Below are 19752 nucleotides of genomic sequence, written 5' to 3'. Positions count from 1 at the left end.
CAGGGGACACCATCACAGGGCCTAATAACATCAGCCACACTATCAGAGGCTCGTTCACCTGCACATCCACCAATGTGATATATGCCATCATGTGCCAGCAATGCCCCTCTGCCATGTACATTGGTCAAACTGGACAGTCTCTACGTAAAAGAATAAATGGACACAAATCAGATGTCAAGAATTATAACATTCATAAACCAGTCGGAGAACACTTCAATCTCTCTGGTCACGCAATCACAGACATGAAGGTCGCTATCTTAAAACAAAAAAACTTCAAATCCAGACTCCAGCGAGAAACTGCTGAATTGGAATTCATTTGCAAATTGGATACTATTAATTTAGGCTTAAATAGAGACTGGGAGTGGCTAAGTCATTATGCAAGGTAGCCTGTTTCCTCTTGTTTTTTCCTACCCCCCCCCAGATATTCTGGTTTAACTTGGATTTAAACTTGGAGAGTGGTCAGTTTAGATGAGCTATTACCAGCAGGAGAGTGAGTTTGTGTGTGTATGGGGGTGGGGGGGATGTGAGAAAACCTGGATCTATGCAGGAAATAGCCCGACTTGATTATGTAAAGAGTTGTCACTTTGGATGGGCTAGCACCAGCAGGAGAGTGAATTTGTGTGGGGGGGTGGAGGGTGAGAAAACCTGGATTTGTGCTGGAAATGGCCCACCTGTTGATCACTTTAGATAAGCTATTATCAGCAGGACAGTGGGGTGGGAGGAGGTATTGTTTCATATTCTCTGTGTGTATATAAAGTCTGCTGCAGTTTCCACGGTATACATCTGATGAAGTGAGCTGTAGCTCACGAAAGCTCATGCTCAAATAAATTGGTTAGTCTCTAAGGTGCCACAAGAACTCCTTTTCTTTTTGCGAATACAGACTAACACGGCTGTTCCTCTGAAAAAAATTTGAGTTCCAAAAAACTCTGAAGTCAACCCATGAGACTCTAGGGGTTTATTCACAGAAACATTTATGCTTTAATGACTGTGGCCAACTCACCAGCTATTGAGAAGCACAAGAGTCTTTAGTTCTCAGCACTGAGGAATAAAACTGACCATGTGGCTGAATCACAACATTTCAGCTTTTCCTGGGACAGAGCATTGCGGAGGGAGAGCACACATCTCTATTAGTTACTTCGGGATGATTAGCTCATTCATCCTTAATTAACAACTTATTTGTAAATGAGAGAGAAAAATTATATATAGATATGTATTTTATAGTTAGTATAAACTAAAGTCCCCCTCTCTTTGTCCCTGTTTACCCTATGGCCTAATCTATACTCTTATCCCTTCACTATGTTCATCCAGCTGGACTGAGTTGAATTCAGGCACTTTCAGTCTGCTGTATAAAAAAATCACTGCCTCTCTTGTATTTCTGTGCTTTACATTCGTCTAAGGAAAAAGCACACTGCACATTGCCACCAGTTCTCAACAGCTATTTTGCAGTGCACAAATTCTTAATGAAAAAAAAACCTGGATGTGAGCTCCCCTGCTCTACCACCATGCAGGAAAATACTCCTGTCCATCACAGGAGTGTCTGGCATGCATCCAAATGTGCAGATAACAGCATTATATATAGACAGACTGAAGGAATGGATCATCACTCAGGATTAGGCTCTGAAGTGTGTTACCTTCTCCTTATTCAGGGATTGCAGAGATGTTCTGGATTCTTCTAAAATGAACCAGCCTTCTGTTCCTCAGAGCCCTACAGAAAGTGTACTGACATAGCCCTGCAGCCCCAACATCTAAAGGCCCAGGTTAATTCAAGTCTCCGATTGGTCACAACACGTTTCTCTCTACAGGGGACAGGCCTTGCCTCAGTTCACTGGCAAGAAACTTTGTCCTCAGGCTGGACATGAAACTATTGCAGTGGTTACATTCTGCACTCAGTGGGTTCGCTGCTAGCATGAAGGTCTTACTCCAGCAGCAGCAATCCCTGGAGTGAGCGCCGGCCTGCTGAGAGTCCCCCCCTTACACCGCACCCCCTTCCCTGGCTTAGGAGTCGTTTTAAAGAGGATGCCCCAGCTCCACTTTGATTAACTGTCTTCATTCTAACACATTTTAAAAGCAGTTCAAAAAGGAATGACTAAAAAAAGACTTTCAATAGGGACTGCCCCTGGGCCAGGCTTTCCTATCTCACTTATCCCAAACAAATTCCTTGCAAAGTTTCAATGATTTTTGGGCAGGCGAAGGGTGCTTTGAGTACTTTTTAAACAGCTAATATTTAAAAGATGAGACAGACTGATAAATCCTTCCCCCTCTCCAGCCGTGACTAGGTAGAGTGGGAAGTTCACACCTCCGGTGGCATGAACTTTTCACTGACTGCTGACTCAACATGACACCACTTATACAAAAGCACTTCGCACTGTGCCCAGCAGAGCAAGACATTTTATAATAGCAAGTGGGATGTTTCCATGAAATCAATCAGCAGGTTTAGATTCCCCCATTACTGACCCATATATTTGGTTTTGCCTTTAACTTAAGTATTAACTGAAATTAACTGAATTCAGTTATGGCACCCATAAGGTTTAGTGGTTAGAACCAAGATCTCGGTGCCACAATGGTCTTCGTTCTGCTCATGCTGCATCACTGACTTCCTACCTGACCTTGCTGACATCACTCAATTCCCTGCAATTTAATCATTCCAGATGGAAACCTGCACAAACAAAATTTCACTGAGGAAACCCCCAGCTAATACATATGCTGCAACATCTGGTGCTGCGCAATCGGTGTTTATTAGGACTCACTGGTGTGCATGGCGTGGTCATAAACAAAAAAAAATCCGAGGACTCACGTAGTTCAGCATCAACCATATCTTTATTCTTCTTCCAAACTAGGTTTTCCAATGCCTCAGGAAACAGCAGGCATCACTCTGGAGACGGCTGGAGGATCGAAAGGTCGGGGACTCTGTAAATGTAAAAGGCGATGCACTTGATGCTGTAGTTCTGTGATTGTGACGATGATAATGTGGTAGGCACCAAAAGTTCTGTAATTTTCAACATCTATGTTTTGTTTGTCTTAGAATAACCTCCAGATCCCGCTCTAAGCTTCTGCTTGTGGACAAGCGAGAAGGGCTACTGAAGCTGTTTCTGGAAAGTTAAATGTATTGTACAAACAGAACACAAGTACTAGCCTCAAGGCTACCAACTATTTTTGTAGTTCTATGAAAGGGTTAATACATGCACAAAGTTTGCACTTCAGACAGTGTATCAAACTTTGTCCTAACCAGAAACTACCTTCTTATTGAATCCTGGTTGCACAAGGACCTTTCTTTAAAAGGGCCAAGCAAACCTGTGACAAAGATAATTCCACTAAAATTCAGTATCTTTACAGTTAATCTGGTCACAACTCAAAGTCATGCGCAAATAAGGATTGCAATTAGGATTTAATCAGACAGTTAGTGTATTAAAAACCAACAGATTATTACAAACATTTGAGGTTTAAATATTGTATAACACGATTTGTTCATCTTTACTAAACCCAAAAATGTTTTAATCCACTTGTATTTGTTTAAATAATAAACTGAAGCTGAACCTAAATAAACCCGTACATGACCATATTTGGGACACAATAAAAGTCAACCTCCTTTGAGGTCAGATAAGCCGTAAAGTCGCAATACATCTGGTTACTGGGACTTGTTTAAAAGGCCATATAGCACTGTACTTTGAGTGTCAATTTTTAATATTTTGTCTTACAATGTCAAAGGACTTCGCACTAGGAGCTAAGACTGCAATGAACATTTTTCTAAGGAAAGGACGACTCGTGGCACCTTAGAGACTAACCAATTTATTTGAGCATAAGCTTTTGTGAGCTACAGCTCACTTCATCGGATGCATAAAGTGGAAAATGCATAAAAAATCCTCACTGAATTTTCCACTTTATGCATCCGATGAAGTGAGCTGTAGCTCACAAAAGCTTATGCTCAAATAAATTGGTTAGTCTCTAAGGTGCCACAAGTCCTCCTTTTCTTTTTGCGAATACAGACTAACACAGCTGCTACTCTGAAACCTGTCATTTTTCTAAGGGTTGGTCTACACTTAGCTATGTCACTCAGCAGTGTGAAAAATTTACCCCCCCCAAGAGCCGTAGTTAAACTGATCTAAGCTAGTAGATGGTAGACACCACTAGGTCAGTGAAAAGTTTCAGAGTAGCAGCTGTGTTAGTCTGTATCCGCAAAAAGAAAAGGAGGACTTGTGGCACCTTAGAGACTAACCAATTTATTTGAGCATAAGCTTTTGTGAGCTACAGCTCACATGAATCCAATGAAGTGGGCTGTAGCTCACGAAAGCTTATGCTCAAATAAATTGGTTAGTCTCCAAGGTACCACAAGTCCTCCTTTTCTTTTTTTAGGTTAAGGAAAGAATTCTTCCATCAATTCAGCAGTTGCCTCTTGAGGGGGCGGATTTACTATAGACTTGTGCCGGATGGGCTGTAGCAGTGCAAAGGAGGCAAACTCACAAACCTACAAGCATGGTCTGTGCAGCATTTTCACTATGAGTTTATCACAAACAGAGTGGGAGGAGATCTCATTCCTGCCCTGTTAAAGGGACATTGACTTAACTATCACACTCCTGTCGGAAAACTTACCTACTGTTGTTACAAGCAATGTCTAAAACAGCTAGGACTGAACAATTAAAGAAAATCCTGTTTTCAGTCTGCGAATCTGACAGCACTTTGTCTAGCCTGTTTCTCCCTCTATAGGGCATTTCGCCTGTTTAGTCTGGGGATCTCACACAGCAAAAGGGAGGAGAATAACTTAATAAATAGGAAAATGCAATTGTAAAGCCACAAAAATTAACAGGGGGATTCGGGTGCAAGGATAGCACCCGAAATTACTTTTAACTCATGTTTTGAAATTGAGAGGATTTCATGTTGAAGCTCCTTTAAGCAATGGAACATGAATTAAACCCAAGATAGAAAGAGAAAGTGCCAGAAGCAGAGGGAAGAAAGTCAAAGGCAGCTGCTCTCAAATACCAGGAAGATTGTTCCCTTTTCTGCATATACTGACATTGCATAACCCTGGTTAAACCAAGCAAAGTGGTCAAAAGGCCACAGATTTCAATGTGCAGCTTCTTTCTTAGTAACTGGGGAATGCCCACAAAGAGACAGGTTTGTTTCACCTACAACAATACATTGCTTTGAAAAACAGGATCTAGGTGATGAATCTATTGAGGCCTTTCAACAGGAATGCCACTGTGCTGCCTTTTCTTGAAAGTGTCCTGTACAGAATGCATCATCCTCATAGCCTTAAGAAACTGCAATGCAGGAGATTCCCCTCCCCCTACCCAGTCCACAGGTATACAGAACATGCAGATCCGCTAGCGCTTCTGTTTTGTCTTAGCCCTGAGCACTGCCATTATAACACTCATTTCATCCGATGAAGTGAGCTGTAGCTCACGAAAGCTCATGCTCAAATAAATTGGTTAGTCTCTAAGGTGCCACAAGTCCTCCTGTTCTTTTTGCGAATACAGACTAACACGGCTGTTACTCTGAAACCACTCATTTCAATGGGGCTCTCCATGGGGAGGACTTGTATCAACTATTTGATAATGGGCTCTTCCATCTAGCAGAGAAAGGGATAGCAGTCTCATGGCTGGAAGCTGAAGCTAGACAAATTTGGACTGGAAATAAAGGTACATTTTTAAGCGAGTGAGGGTAATTAACCATTGGAATAATTTACCAAGGGTCGTGGTAGATTTTTCATCACTGGCCATTTTTAAATAAAGATTGGGTGTTTTCCCAACAGAGCTGCTCTGGGTCAGTCTAGATCACAATGGTCCCTTCTGGCCTTGGAATCTATGAATTGCACTGAAATCTGGTCTGGCTGCCAGCTCAGATGCCAACTAATTATATTCTGAAAAGATCTAAGATATGTTAAATCGTATTTAAAGGGACACCATCTAAACCAGTAGACCTAAAAGTAGATCCAGCAGCTGTGTTTGGAAGCACTGATGCTAATCCTATCCTGCACTTTGCCTGTGTGCTCAGTTCCTGAGAGCACAGAGGGCAATGAAAGAGATGGGAATCTGGTTCTACAAGCATCTCAGAAAGCTAAATAATCTGCAGTCCCCTCCATCCCCAAAGGGCCTCACAGGGTCCCCAGCCTCCCTTAAAACAATCACAGCTTCCTTCCAGACAAGGTAGGCTGGTGGTACGTGCCAATGGACCCCATCAATGCTACCCCTACATCAGCTGGAGGAGGTGCCAGAGAGAAACAGGAAGTGTCACAGTTCCTTCAAAGGCCAAATTCATGTCCCAAACGCCAATTTCCTTTTGGTAGAATGTTTTACCACCACTGATTTGCAAAAGTAGCAAGAGGCTTTCCCCTGTCCTGTTTGCTCACAAGAAGAAAGCAGACAAATCTGAGGATTACTGCATCATGCTCTGCAAAGGCACAATGAATAGGGAACCAAAGAGTTAATGAATAGTAACAGTGGACCTGTGTACAACACAATTACGCATCCATGCAAATTGCAACATAATTGTTAATTATTTTAAGATTGCTACACAGTCATGCTCTAAAATCTACACTTGCTTAAATAGAAAATCGAACTCTTGAGCATTATGATGGTTAAGAACGAACCACAGATGAACTTCTACAATGATGTCTGCAGACAGCCTTGAACAGTGCTGGGTCTCATTCTCACCCTCAGGAGCCTAAGGAGATCCACTTTAATAGTACAGGATTCAACCTAGTTTCCTAAACCAAGTGCCAAAATGAGACACGAACACCCAGGGCCGTCCTTACCCATACGCAAAGTACGCAGCTGCGTAGACACCAGGAAATTTGGGGCACCACATTTCCTAGTGCCCTGCGCAGCTGCATACTGCTCCAGCCCCTGCCCCACCTCTTCCCAGTGGCCCTCCGCCCCTGCTCCACCCCAGCCCCGCCTCTTCCCGCCCCTGCTGCGCCCCAGCCCTTTCCCGCCCGAGGACTGAAGCAGGGCAGGGCCAGCACTCACCAGTAGCGGGAAGTGCAGTGGCCCAGCCCCCGCCACGCCGCTGGTGAGTGCTGGGGGGTGGTTCCCCCCTGTCTCACAAGCCAGCTCCCTCTCCCACACAGGCCCCCCGATGGGGGGTGGGCGCTGCATAGGGCCCCAGAAGAGCTAGGGACGGCCCTGTGAACACCTCAGAATTCTGCAAAAGCTGCCTGAAAATATTTAGCTCTAGGGACAGAAGTTGTGGGAGGCATTGTGATGGCTCAGCAGTGCTCTCTCTCCATAAAAGAACGGAGACCTAGCAAGTCACTAGGAAACTCTGCATTGTCCTAACTTATAAATGCCTGAAGTCAGCTGAAAAAAGCAGAAAAGATTGACTGACCCGGAACAAAGATCAAAGGCAAAGGAGACCTGCATTTGCTGGAATTTAAGGGTTACAAGTCAAGCAAGAAAAACTGCAAGTCTTATTTTGTACCCAGAGTTTGGATGCACCAGCTACCACAGGGCTGCTTGTCACAACAACAGCTCATGCTGGGTTTAGAATGGAGGATTCCAAATAAAGTTGCTTCATTGGTCTTGCATTTAGTATCCCCAAACCATCTCGTATGCTACCTAACACCTCCCAAGAGCTGAACAAGCAGTTTTTGAAAGAGTCCCTGAGCTTTACATGCAGCAAGTAGCAGCCTTCAGAAACCAGGATACCTCCAGAAACAATTCTAAGCTGAACCAATGAATATTCTCACACTCTTATGTTTTTGCTTTGCTGAAGTGATTACTGAAGTGCCTGAAACTTTGGTATCGTTTCTAAGATGGAAACACTGCAGGCAAAACAAGATAGGCAAACGGAGTTACAAGTGCAGTTCCCAGACTGCTAATTTAAACATGCACACAGGACAAATGAATCATTTTCCCCCGGAGACTCCTGGCAGCTACAATTCGTCATCGAACCTGAAATGTCAGCTAAAGACACAGAAAGGAAGAGACGCCAGTGGAAACAGCCCAAAAAAATAAAAATAAAAAAATAAAAATAAAAAAAAAAATCAGCTCATCACCACTCTGGCTGCTATGCAGCTAGGAGAGAGGTTCAAAGCTTCCCCCATATATCTCTTCCTCACACTGCAAGGGACCCTCCATCTAGGCACAGAACACTGGACACAGATCCTTCTCCCACTGCTGCCAGAAGTGGGCCAAAGTACTGCTTGAGTGCGAGGCTCTCCCAACACCTACTGGATCAGGAAGACAAGGAACCTACATTCTGGTTCTCAGTGGAGTTAGTCGGCCCTCATGACTGACATTTCAGTGTCCATATAACTGTGCTTCTCCCTGCAGGATTCAGTCCATTTTCCAAAACAGAACTTGGAATGGCATTACCGGTTTTGCACCGAGGGAGAGAACAAAGGCCCTCAGACCTGTTTATTCATAGGAAGGGGAAGCCACATTAGCATCTCCTTGCAGTGCTCAGCAGCTTTAGAGATGAACTGCACGAGACCCAGCCATTTCCAATGGATCTTACATCTTAACTTGCTGGCTGGAAAAGCCAGCATTTTGAGTGCTTGTTAATGTGCAGCAATGTATACTTAAAAAAAAAAAAAAAAAAAAAAGAGTACTTGTGGCACCTTAGAGACTAACCAATTTATCTGAGCATAAGCTTTCGTGAGCTACAGCTCACTGCATCCGATGAAGTGAGCTATAGCTCATGAGAGCTTATGCTCAAATAAATTGGTTAGTCTCTAAGGTACCACAAGTCCTCCTTTTCTTTTTGCGAATACAGACTAACACGGCTGTTACTCTGAAATGTATACGTAGGCTCTCTTGAGAATAAGACCAAAAATGATTGGATACTTCCAACACAAGTTACAAGAGTTAGCACAAAGGTTACTGTTCTGCTTGCTTCCTCCAATCCAGGCACCTGATCAGACAGGCTTCAATGCCAGTTTTAGCTTTTACTGAAATTTAAACAGCAAAAGATCACATTTGAGTCAACAGAACAGGTCAAAATATATCTGTTTGCCTCTAAATGTTTACCAGCTAAAATCCATTCCCATTTAATCAAGATTATCAGATGCCTTTTAAACTTGGTGTGCAGATGAGACGTCACAGTGGACATGACCTTCAATCCAAATGAACGATTTAAGCATTTACTGAAGTTTAACACAGTAAAACCTCAAGTATGACTTGACTTATCAGTTGGGAGATGTATAATTGGTTAAGATTATGGTGAAAAATAATGTTCCAAGAAAAGCATTTTCATGTGTCTCCATGAGCCACTTCCCACTTGGAAAGAACTGTAGAACTTCTGAGACAAAGCTGCCCAGATCGTCTTAATACAGGACTCAGACACCTATTTAAACAACCTCTCTAGAAGCCTGGTTGTTCAAAATTGACTGGACCTGAGATGAGCAAGAGGCCCTGGCTCCTGGGTTAAGGGAAGCTTTGTAGGACAGATTCAAAATATGAAGGAAGCATGATAAAGCAAGGAGGTTGCGACTTGGCCTGGTGATGCCAGAGGTCAGTGCAGCAGCTTACTCTACAAGCCAGGACCTTTCCTTACTCCCCGCAGCTACGCTACCTTCAAAAACGAATGCAAATATCAGCTCCACTGTCCTTTGGGTGCAAAGCAAGGGCTCATCAGTGGAGACAATCCCCTTCACTACAAGAAGGATATGTGCAGAGGGTAGCCAGTGAAGTAGAGACCTTTCTAAAAAAAGTACAAATCAAGTTAGTTCCTCTGCCTTACGGAGATGGCAGTAATTTGGTGCTGATTCAGTTTATATGGTCATTTAATCAACTGAAATACTAATAAACCTTCAGAAATGTAACAATTCTATTCAGAAAACTAAATTACATGAAATGAAAACCTGTCAGTACAGATTCAAAGAGCCCAAAGTCTAAGACTGAGTCTAGTTATTCAAAAGCACCGAGACACACAAAGAACTTGTGTATTGATTTGAAAGCCCTTTTGGAGGAACAAAGCCTTCTACAGAAACATGGTTGGAAGGAGTGGGGGGAGGGAGTCTAGACTCAGGAAGCTTTGACTTGTGCCCTTGGAAATCTGCAGACTGATTCCGGCTCCTCCCCTAACTGAATGATTAAAAGAAAACTTTAGAATTGAAAAGCAAAACAGTTTTTCTGATTAAAAGCCTATAGAAGAGTGGCATAGAAGAGAACAGTTAAGGACTGTCAGCAGGAGTGACAGAGAAACATTTTCTTATTGGCTATAACATTAGAGGACAGGGCTGTCTTTACACAGTCCCTTCCTAACTAGTAAGCTTAAACTGTTTAGTACTGGAGACAGATCAAACACATTTCATTTAGTATCCATGTTTCCAATCCATTCAAAAAATACATGCTTGCAGCTATGGTCTATAAGCTTGATGCAAAACCTATTAGGACATGGCACAGTGCGGAGGGAGCACTTACAAATGAAGCGCTGCTGCATCCTGCAGACAGATGCCTGGAAAGGGACTCCATGCCCAGCGTATCCCTAACTCAGAGGGCTGCAATTCACACAGAACTTGCATAAAGCCACTCAGGTATTTGTTTTAAAAAAAATGGACCCATCACGTAAGATGTTGATTACACTGGATTTTATTTTACTTAAATTATGGTGTGCATTTAGCATTCCACAAATTAGCTGCAGTCAGGCTTCCTTTGCATGCACAGAATATTATTATAGGACTCATGCACATGCTGAATTTTGTATTCTTTGCAGTGAAGTGCCGTTGCTGGTTTTAACAGGAGATGTAATATACCCTATAACCCTAACTGGGCAGAAATAAAACACTTTAAAAGCTGCATTTCAGATTGCCTACATGGTCTTTATGTGGTACAACCAGACTAATGCAGCGTTTTACATGACAGCATGCTTGACACCGGTGTTCCCTCTAAGGTGCGCACCTGCACGGCCGCACAGGAGCCTATTAAGGGCTGCGCATCCAATGAGGAGAGCCATGCAGGCACAGGGGCCTGGAGAGGAGAGAGGTGTGGTGTGAGGTGGGGAAGAGGGAGTGGCGGGGAGCTTGGGGTGTGCAGAGCTGTGGCAGGGAGAGACGCCTCTCTCCTCGCTGTGGGGCTGCTGCTGCAGCAGGGAGAAGGCTGGGGGGTCCTCTGTCCCCATCGCAGCAGCCTGCACCCAAAACTCCTCATCCCTGGCCCCACCCCACAGTGAGCATCCCCAGCCGGAGCCCTCACCCCAACCCTCTGCCCCAGCCCTGAGCCCGCTCCCACATCCTGAACCCCTCATCCCCAGCCCCACCCCAGAGCTGGCACCCCCAGCCGGAGCCCTCACCCCACCACATCCCAGCCCTCTGCCCCAGCCCTGAGCCCCCTTCCACACTCCAAACCCCTCGGCCCCACCCGACACACATCACCTCCCTATTGGTGCAATAACAAAATTCATTCCGCACATGGATGGAAAAAATTAGAGGAAACATTGCTTGATACCAGCACCATAAACCCACAAAACCTGCATCCCGATTACAACTCACAGGAGAGGGACACTCCTGATGACGAACTAAAATATGGATGGAACTTCAGCAATCCTAGCGCCAGCTTCCAAATAGAAAATACACCAAATGGGAGCGTGGTACCGTATTTAGAAAACCCAGAGCATTTCCAAGTCTCCTCTGCAAACAGAGATAACACAAGGCTTATTTAGACTAAAAGCAAAGTGTGGTGCAGCTGAAATCGATAGGGTCATCCTTAATCAAAGAGCAGCTAACAACCTACAAGGCTTCCCTTTGTGTGGTCTTTAAAAGGAGATGATGCCATAACATTCTAAGAATAAAAAGCAGCTGAAGATGAGGGTACTTTTAAGCAATATGTTTACGTGACCAAATCATTTGTGTGGATGCCACAGAGAAACAATGAAAGGATGTAGCGTTAACACTACAAAATGAGGGAAATACTTCCTGCATCCTAATGACTGCCATTGCTCAGGGACTGTTCACTAAATGGGCATTAATACAGGCTCTTCTTCAAAAGGAGAATGTGCCAGAAGCTGCCCCTAGTTCTATTTACAGAGACACGAGTCTGAGCTCCTGTTGTCTTCTTGACCCCACCTAGAGACCACTGACTTCTCAGACCAAATAGCTATTGGACCAGTTTTGTAATTAGCTGTAGGAAAAAGAATCCCTTCTGCAGAGGAACCCCTCTGCGCCTTGCTCGTTACACTTGATTTTGCTCACTGATGCTTTTCAGTGGTTGATGAAACCTTCCCATTGGTTAGGATCACTTGTTACGTTCATTGGCAAAACAGTATCAGACGCACTGTAGCAGGGCAGGCTCAAACTTTACTAACTAGCTGCCTCTCCATTAGATTTCCAGGAAAGAATTCTCCAGTTAGAAAATGTTTAATGGGAAAATGAACATGTGCTCAAGGATTTATTCAGTTAAACTCAGTAAAAATTACAGGCTTTGCACAGCATCTGAGAGAGCAAATCCCACAGCAGAACCTAAGCAGAGGTATGGCTCCTATACTGAGCACAGCCTAGACTGAGCCAGGGATTGAACTGTCAGTTACTAGTTGGAAGAGAAAGGGCTCAACCATGGAGAGCCAGAAGACCAATACTCAATGTAACATGGTCTGGGAAGAATTAGAGAGAAAAGATGTTCAATCTGAACTGCAATAATTTAAAATCTTTATTTGTAAAGTGATTAGGCTGACAAACGCCCACACAATTAAAGTACCTTTAGATTGGTTTGATCCAGCCCATTTTCACACCATATCAGATATTAGAATGGAGTCTCTCCAGGGTAGGAGCTGTGTTTTATTTGTCCTGTGAGGTGCCTAGAATACTTTTAGGCAATGTAATATAAAAAGTAATGTACATTGAGTCTAATTCGTAAACCTCAGCCATGCTAACACAATGTCCAAGAGATTCTGAAAACAATGTAACATGCCAAATAAATGCTTTTAAAAAATAGAAAAATTGTTTTGCTTTTTTATGCTGCCAAGTCCCGAGTTCAGGATTCTCTATTTCTCCTGCAAAGGAGGATCAATCACAGCACCAAGACATGCAGCTTCCTGGTCTGCTTTCAGCACTTAAAGAATCATCTACTACACAGAAGAGTCTCATTCAAATTCAAGATCAGAATCACTGAGCAAACAATAAACAAGATAGTGTTAGAGGGAAGGGGTGGTTAGGCAGCCAAAATAAAAGCAAGAACAACAGACACTCTCTTGCCATCTCTGAAGAAGTGAGCAGGGAGGGGCACCTGTGGGTTCTCCCAATGACAAATTTAAGACAAGACTGATATTTTATATATTGCAACAATGAAGCATCTTAATCTAAGTTTCACTGTTAAGAGCCACAAGTAAATTACAGAACAAAATGACAAGGTCCCAGGTAGATCAAAGTAAAATGAGTTCTCTGTTATCTTGTTCAGGTGAACAAGGGGGAGGGATAGCTCAGGGGTTTGAGCATTGGCCTGCTAAACCCAGGGTTTTGAGTTCAATCCTTGAGGGGGCCATTTAGGGATCTGGGGCCAAAAATGGGGATTGGTTCTGCTTTGAGCAGGGGGTTGGACTAAGATGACCCCCTGAGGTCCCTTCCAACTCTGATATTCTATGATTCTAATGAAGGGAACAATAGCATAGCCACAGAAACTCATCTTCTGCTAGCCTCTATCCGCATCTTTAAAGCTTTATTATTGTCTAAGCAGTTCTTATCCGGCACTGTCCACCTCAACTAAGACAAGTGCTCAGCGTATGTAAGATTTTCTCCTTCACTGCTGGGGCCTGAAAAGGAAAGACAAGAAATTGCTAAACACTGATTGAAAACAGAAATAGTGCTACACATGAACTGTTTGTTCCCTCAGCATGTTCACAATGTGCTACTTTGCTGCATGAATGAGTAGGTTGTATCTATCAATCTAAAGCAAAATTAGTGTTACATCCACTACCTGGGGGGAACACCCAGCACCCCCATGTTCATCCTTGTAAAATGATTGTGTGGTATCCAATGCAAAGTTTGTCATGTCAGGCATCTTCGGAAGGCTTATGATGCACTGAGTATGATTATAATAGTGATGTTATAGTAAGGTTATAATTTCATGTATAAAGTTGTAAGGCTGAAAATGTATCCCCATGGCTTAAAGCAAGCCCAGACAAAAACTCTCCAGAAGCAGAGTGGCAGTTCACACCTCATCAGGGCATGGATTGGACAAACCCAGCCCACCCTCACAGGAACAATACATGCTGGCCTAGGCAGCAACAAAAGAATCAGTTAGACTCTCCAATGAGTCACCCCCCTTCCTTTGGTCAGTGTGGAACTGCAATGAGGTAATGCTCACCTGACTTGGGGGGGGGGGGGGGGGAAGAGGGCAGAGGGGTGTGGAAAGCCAGGAGGGAAGAAAGGACATGATAAAAGGGAGACAATTGCCACGCTCGCTCTCTCTCTCTTCCACCTACATCTACAGACACCACACCAAGTGACTGAAGCACTGATCAAAGGGGAGAGCCTGACTGAAGAGCAACCAGCCAGCCTGTGGTGAGAAGCATCTAAGTTTGTAAGGGCACTGAAAGTGTTAAAATCAGCTTGGAATGCGTTTTGCTTTTATTTCGTTTGACCAAATCTGACTTATGTTTTGACTTATAATCACTTAAAATCTATCTTTATAGTTAATAAATTTGTTTATTCTACCTGAAGCAGTGTGTTTGGTTTGAAGTGTGTCAGAGGCTCCCCTTGGGATAACAAGCCTGGTACATATCAATTCTTTGTTAAATTGACCAACTTATATAAGTTTGCAGCATCCAGCGGGCATAACTGGACACTGCAAGACAGAGGTTCCTAGGGTTGTGTCTGGGACCAGAGATATTGGCTAGTGTCATTCAGTTGCACAATCCAAGGAGCAGCTTACATGCCAGAGGCTGTGCGTAAACAGCCCAGGAGTGGGGGTTCTCACAGCAGAGCAGGGTCAGGCTGGCTCCCAGAGTCAAGGATTGGAGTGACCTAGCAGATCACCGGTCTGGCTAACACCAGAGGGGAAGTCACACTTGGGAATTTCATTAGTTTCATTTCATGCAGTCATACCCCACGGAGACCCCCATCAGAGTAAACAATTGAATGGTGCATATAGGTAAGTGCACACTACACTTGCCTGGCACCTGTACTGTACATCAGTATAGTACAGCTGTATCTTAGACAAGAACTTGTTAGTTATGATTGAAAGGTGCTGGACTGTCTTGTTCTGGGAAGACTCGGGAACCACCAAGATCAGTTAGCAGAAGACAGCTCAGACTTACATAAGAATGGCCATACTGGTCAGACCAAAGGTCCAACAAGCCCAGTATCCTGTCCTCTGACAGTGGCCAATGGCAGGTGCCCCAAAGGAAATGAACAGACAGGTTATCATCAAGTGATCCATGCCCTGTGACCCAATCCCAGCTTATGGCAAACAGAGGCTAGGGACACCATTTCTGCACAAACAAGGTGTAGGTTGTTCCAACTAATGTCTCACAACAATCTGGATCCTGGAAAAGAGCGGATATTACTGAAGTAAGTGTGTGTACATACAAATGTACACTAGGCACACCCAGAATTAATGAAGTAAACGCTTCTTCAGGATCACAAATGTATTTCAGATGTTACTCAAGACAGAAAAAGTTGCTTTTCAAAGTGCCTAACAAGCACACAGGCCTGTTACGGAACAAGCCTATTTTAGAGCGGTTAGTTGTGGAAGGTATGCAAGCTATGCAGGCTTGGCAAATTTATCTCAGTGAAAGTCAGGAAGCTTACCTCTGACCAAATGTAGGCAAGGGAATGTGGCAATTGTTTGAAGGCCAATGTGAATGTAGTTGCACTTCTGTAGTTTCATGAACTGGTCCAAAATCTATCTAACTGCTGCTACCTTTGAACACACCCTTAAGAGATGAGTCAATAGGACACTGGCTTCCACACCACAAAAAAAACTGTGCAAGACCAGGAAAATCTCTCTCGGCTTCAGCAGCCTTGTCAGAAAGAGAAAACATTTAGATTTTGAATGGGATCATGAAACCACTTTTCCTTACTAGCAAGTCAGTAGGGGATCTTAAGAGAGTCAGGATGTTACAACTCCATTGTCGAGTTTGATGGAAACCTTTACTCAGAAGGTTGTCGATGTTCTCAGAAAGTCATTTCTGTTAAAAGCAAAACTTCCTTTTAAGGTTTTAGCACCTAGTTAAAGAGTCACTCACATTTTCCCTAAAATTCTTCACTGTAAATTCCCACCTACTTTACCTGCAAAGAAAAAGAAGTCAGACTAAGTTTCCATGATTCTAAAGTCAAAGTATCGAAGTATCAGAAAGTATCAAAGCTATCATCTGATTCTTTCCTAACAGTACAGATGTAAAGCAATCTTCTCCACAGGAGTCCATGAGTTTTTCTGTGCACTGACACCAGAAAGGAACACTTAGCACGGGGCTAGTACTTTACATGAAAGAAGTGCTAAACAAACATTAATACCAAACTTAAAGAACTTTTAGACAAAGACATTTAGCTCTAAAATATTTTTTTGTGCATACATATTTTTAAAGAGTCAATGGATTAATTTGATGTTTATGGAAGTAAGATTAACACTGGCTAGCAGGGAAGCCAGTGTGCAAGCGTCTCTGATCAGCTGGGTAACCACCACTCAACCTAGTCCCAGGTGCCTTCCTGAACAGCCTGCATCTTCACAGATCAGAACAAATCACTACTAAGGACCAGAGCAGCAGAAAATCAAGTACCAGTAGGAGCCTTATCAGGGTTTAAATCCAAAGCCTAGATGTGAATGGTTAGAGTAACTTTCAAGCCCCTCCTTCCCCCACTTATCCTTGTAAGAGTTCACATGCAAGCTTATGTTTCCAATTCTCACATAGCAGGACAGACATACAAACAAGCTGAACACTTTGAACTGGAGTTTCAGTCCCTGAATAATTTCATGATCAAGACCACTTCAACCTCTCTAGGCTATTCAATACTTAAACTTCCCAAGTACAATATTTGCATACCAGACAGCTTCAATATGTGCATAAATTAACTATCTGATGAACTGAGCTGTAGCTCACGAAAGCTCATGCTCAAATAAATTGGTTAGTCTCTAAGGTGCCACAAGTCCTCCTGTTCTTTTTGCGAATACAGACTAACACGGCTGTTACTCTGAAACCTGTCATAAATTAACTATTTTCTCCTCCAGCTTTCCATCAAGATTTCAGTGCAGCTTCTTTCTAAGTTTCTGTGAAAGCCACTGTGAATTCTAGAAAATATTCAGGCTTTCTCAGCCACTTTAATCAGTTATTGCAGGTTTTAGAGACAACCAGTTATTTACTCAGTTTCTGCAGCTAAAAAAAACCAGATAGTGGGGCAGTTTCCTTGACCCTGCTGTAGAATATGGCACTTACAAGGGCTAAACCAGAGACTCAGACATCATGCTTCTTTTCTTTCAAATCTGAGAATCCGAGTCTTCCACCAAGCATTCCAGCTACAGCGACCACCCCCAACATGATCACACTTCGATAGCACCTGTCATCCAGAGCTCAAAGTAGATTGGAAATATTCATTAAGACTTGCAAGCCTCCTGCCAGACAGGAAGGCACTATACCCAACATTTTACAGATTAAGGTAGAGATGCATGGAAAGGTGATTTTCCTAATGACAGTGAGTCAGCAGCAGAACTAAGAACAGAGCCTAGGGCTTATCTATACTTTCCCAGCAGTGCAGTTCCACCAGCTGTAGGAAAGGTATAAGATGTGGCGTAAGATAAATGACTTGATGGTACAAATATCTGACCCCTGTCTACACTACCGCAGCCAGTGGGGATTCTAGGGGCCAATTTTCCTACAGTAGATACAGCCCAAAAAGTCTCAGTGACCTGCTGAAACTCCTAGATAATACTCTCTGGCAACACTGTTTGCACTGCATGGTACCCACTCACCCATTCAGACGTAGCCTCTTCCAGGCCAGGACTCCATTCTCAGCATGTTTATACTCATCAGAAAACAGTTGGCACATCTGCAATACTATATGACTAATAACAGGTCTTTGCTGACTCTTGTTTCTGTCATCTATGTAGTTAAAGATTTCAGGACACAGCAAGATAAATAAACCAATGCTGCCAGTCACAGGGCGGGCGCTATCTGAAGTGGGTTCTGATGTGGTGAGAACACTCCAAACCATATTACATGTTAAACCTGAAACCGACAGGGCGAATCATCAGAAACTGGGAAATGCTGCATTTAGCCCAACAGCCTATAAATAATGATAAACCACCATGCATCAGTCACCTCGGAAACAAAGCTGCCAGGCTGGGGGTTCGGAAGAGGAATGCCCAGATCTCCCTCTACAAAGTGTCCTGGGAGATTCCTGGTGAAGGAGCCTGCCTGACACAGCTATGAAGTGGGGGAGGTAATATATTTTACTGGACCAACTTGTGTGGGTGAGAGAGACCTAGAACTCTTTTCAGGTGTCAGCCTGGAAACTTTTCTCTCTCACCAACAGAAGTTGGTCCAATAAAAGATACTACCTCCCCGACTTGTCTCTCCAATATCCTAAGACCAAGGTGGCTACGCCACCACTGCATACGACACTAGACCTAGCCTTTCCCATCACTACCCGTGCTGGGCTTCATTACTCGATTTGCTGGGCGCATCCCCAGCACTATAGCAGCAGGAGCACTTTGCGGATTCGGTCACTCTTGTTGCTGTGCCTATCAGCCACAGGCAGCAGAGCCCATGCCAAGGACCTTCAGGGAAACTTACAGGGCTCTTGGGAGAGCTCTGACAAGCCTATGCCCCCCATAATCTGCCCCACAACACAAGTGAAAGCTTTCAGAGGGGGACACTATCTATCTAAACACCAGGAGCTCCTGGGGAGGGGTTCTAAGCCCCCATCCCTGCTGGACGAGGGGCGTTTCCATGGTTCCCCATGGTTCCTGGAGGTGTAACCCTGCTCCACTGCTAGGTAACAGGAGAACAGCAGGGGGAGGGGAAGGGTTCCAGCCAGGGGGCAACTGTGCCAAGAAAGGGAGCCCCAGTCCAGCAGGCATGTCCCCAGCCCCAGGAGTGGGGGGGGGTTAACCGCCCCGCCCCCCCAAGGGAAAGGGGAGGCCCCTGCCCCGGGAGTGGGGGGGGTTAACCGCCCCGCCCCCCCAAGGGAAAGGGGAGGCCCCTGCCCCGGGAGTGGGGGGGGTTAACCGCCCCGCCCCCCCAAGGGAAAGGGGAGGCCCCTGCCCCGGGAGTGGGGGGGGTTAACCGCCCCGCCCCCCCCAAGGGAAAGGGGAGGCCCCTGCCCCGGGAGTGGGGGGGGTTAACCGCCCCACCCCCCCCAAGGGAAAGGGGAGGCCCCTGCCCCGGGAGTGGGGGGGGTTAACCGCCCCACCCCCCCCAAGGGAAAGGGGAGGCCCCTGCCCCGGGAGTGGGGGGGGTTAACCGCCCCACCCCCCCCAAGGGAAAGGGGAGGCCCCTGCCCCGGGAGTGGGGGGGGTTAACCGCCCCACCCCCCCCAAGGGAAAGGGGAGGCCCCTGCCCCGGGAGTGGGGGGGGTTAACCGCCCCACCCCCCCCAAGGGAAAGGGGAGGCCCCTGCCCCGGGAGTGGGGGGGTTAACCGCCCCGCCCCCCCAAGGGAAACGGGGGGCCCCTGCCCCGGCCCCGGCCCCCCAAGGGAGGGGGGATAGCCCGCACACCCCGATGGCCCCACATCCCTGCCGGATGACCCGCGCCCCCCCCTCACCGGTCCCGGCGGCCGCTCAGCGCTCCTCACCCATGACCCCCGGGCCCGGCCGGAGGGATCCCCTACCGCAGCCCAGGCCCGCTTCACCCCCTCCCCGGCTCGCTCCGCTCCGCTCCCGGCGGCGGCC

At 45.2% G+C, this 19752-nt stretch overlaps 1 protein-coding gene across 3 annotated transcripts in view; it reads right to left on the bottom strand.

Annotated features, from left to right (window-relative positions):
• The window catches only part of STK40 (serine/threonine kinase 40), a 48805-nt gene extending 29053 nt beyond the window's left edge, over positions 1–19752 (bottom strand). Inside the window, exons 1-2 of one of the 3 annotated variants that reach the window (XM_048825723.2) lie at positions 19626–19752; positions 2795–2907 (exon numbers count right to left, since the gene is read on the bottom strand). In XM_048825723.2, the coding sequence (XP_048681680.1) occupies positions 2795–2813 (19 nt within the window). In that variant the 5' untranslated portion in view covers positions 2814–2907; positions 19626–19752. The remainder of the gene's footprint in view (positions 1–2794; positions 2908–19625) is intronic. The other 2 variants (XM_048825722.2, XM_048825725.2) reach the window with 2 other exon arrangements.

Source organism: Caretta caretta, chromosome 19 (genome assembly GCF_965140235.1).
Source record: "Caretta caretta isolate rCarCar2 chromosome 19, rCarCar1.hap1, whole genome shotgun sequence".
NCBI classification, from domain to species: domain Eukaryota; kingdom Metazoa; phylum Chordata; order Testudines; family Cheloniidae; genus Caretta; species Caretta caretta.
Note: the sequence above shows the minus strand (reverse complement) of the source record. Positions and strands in the feature narration are given on the sequence as shown.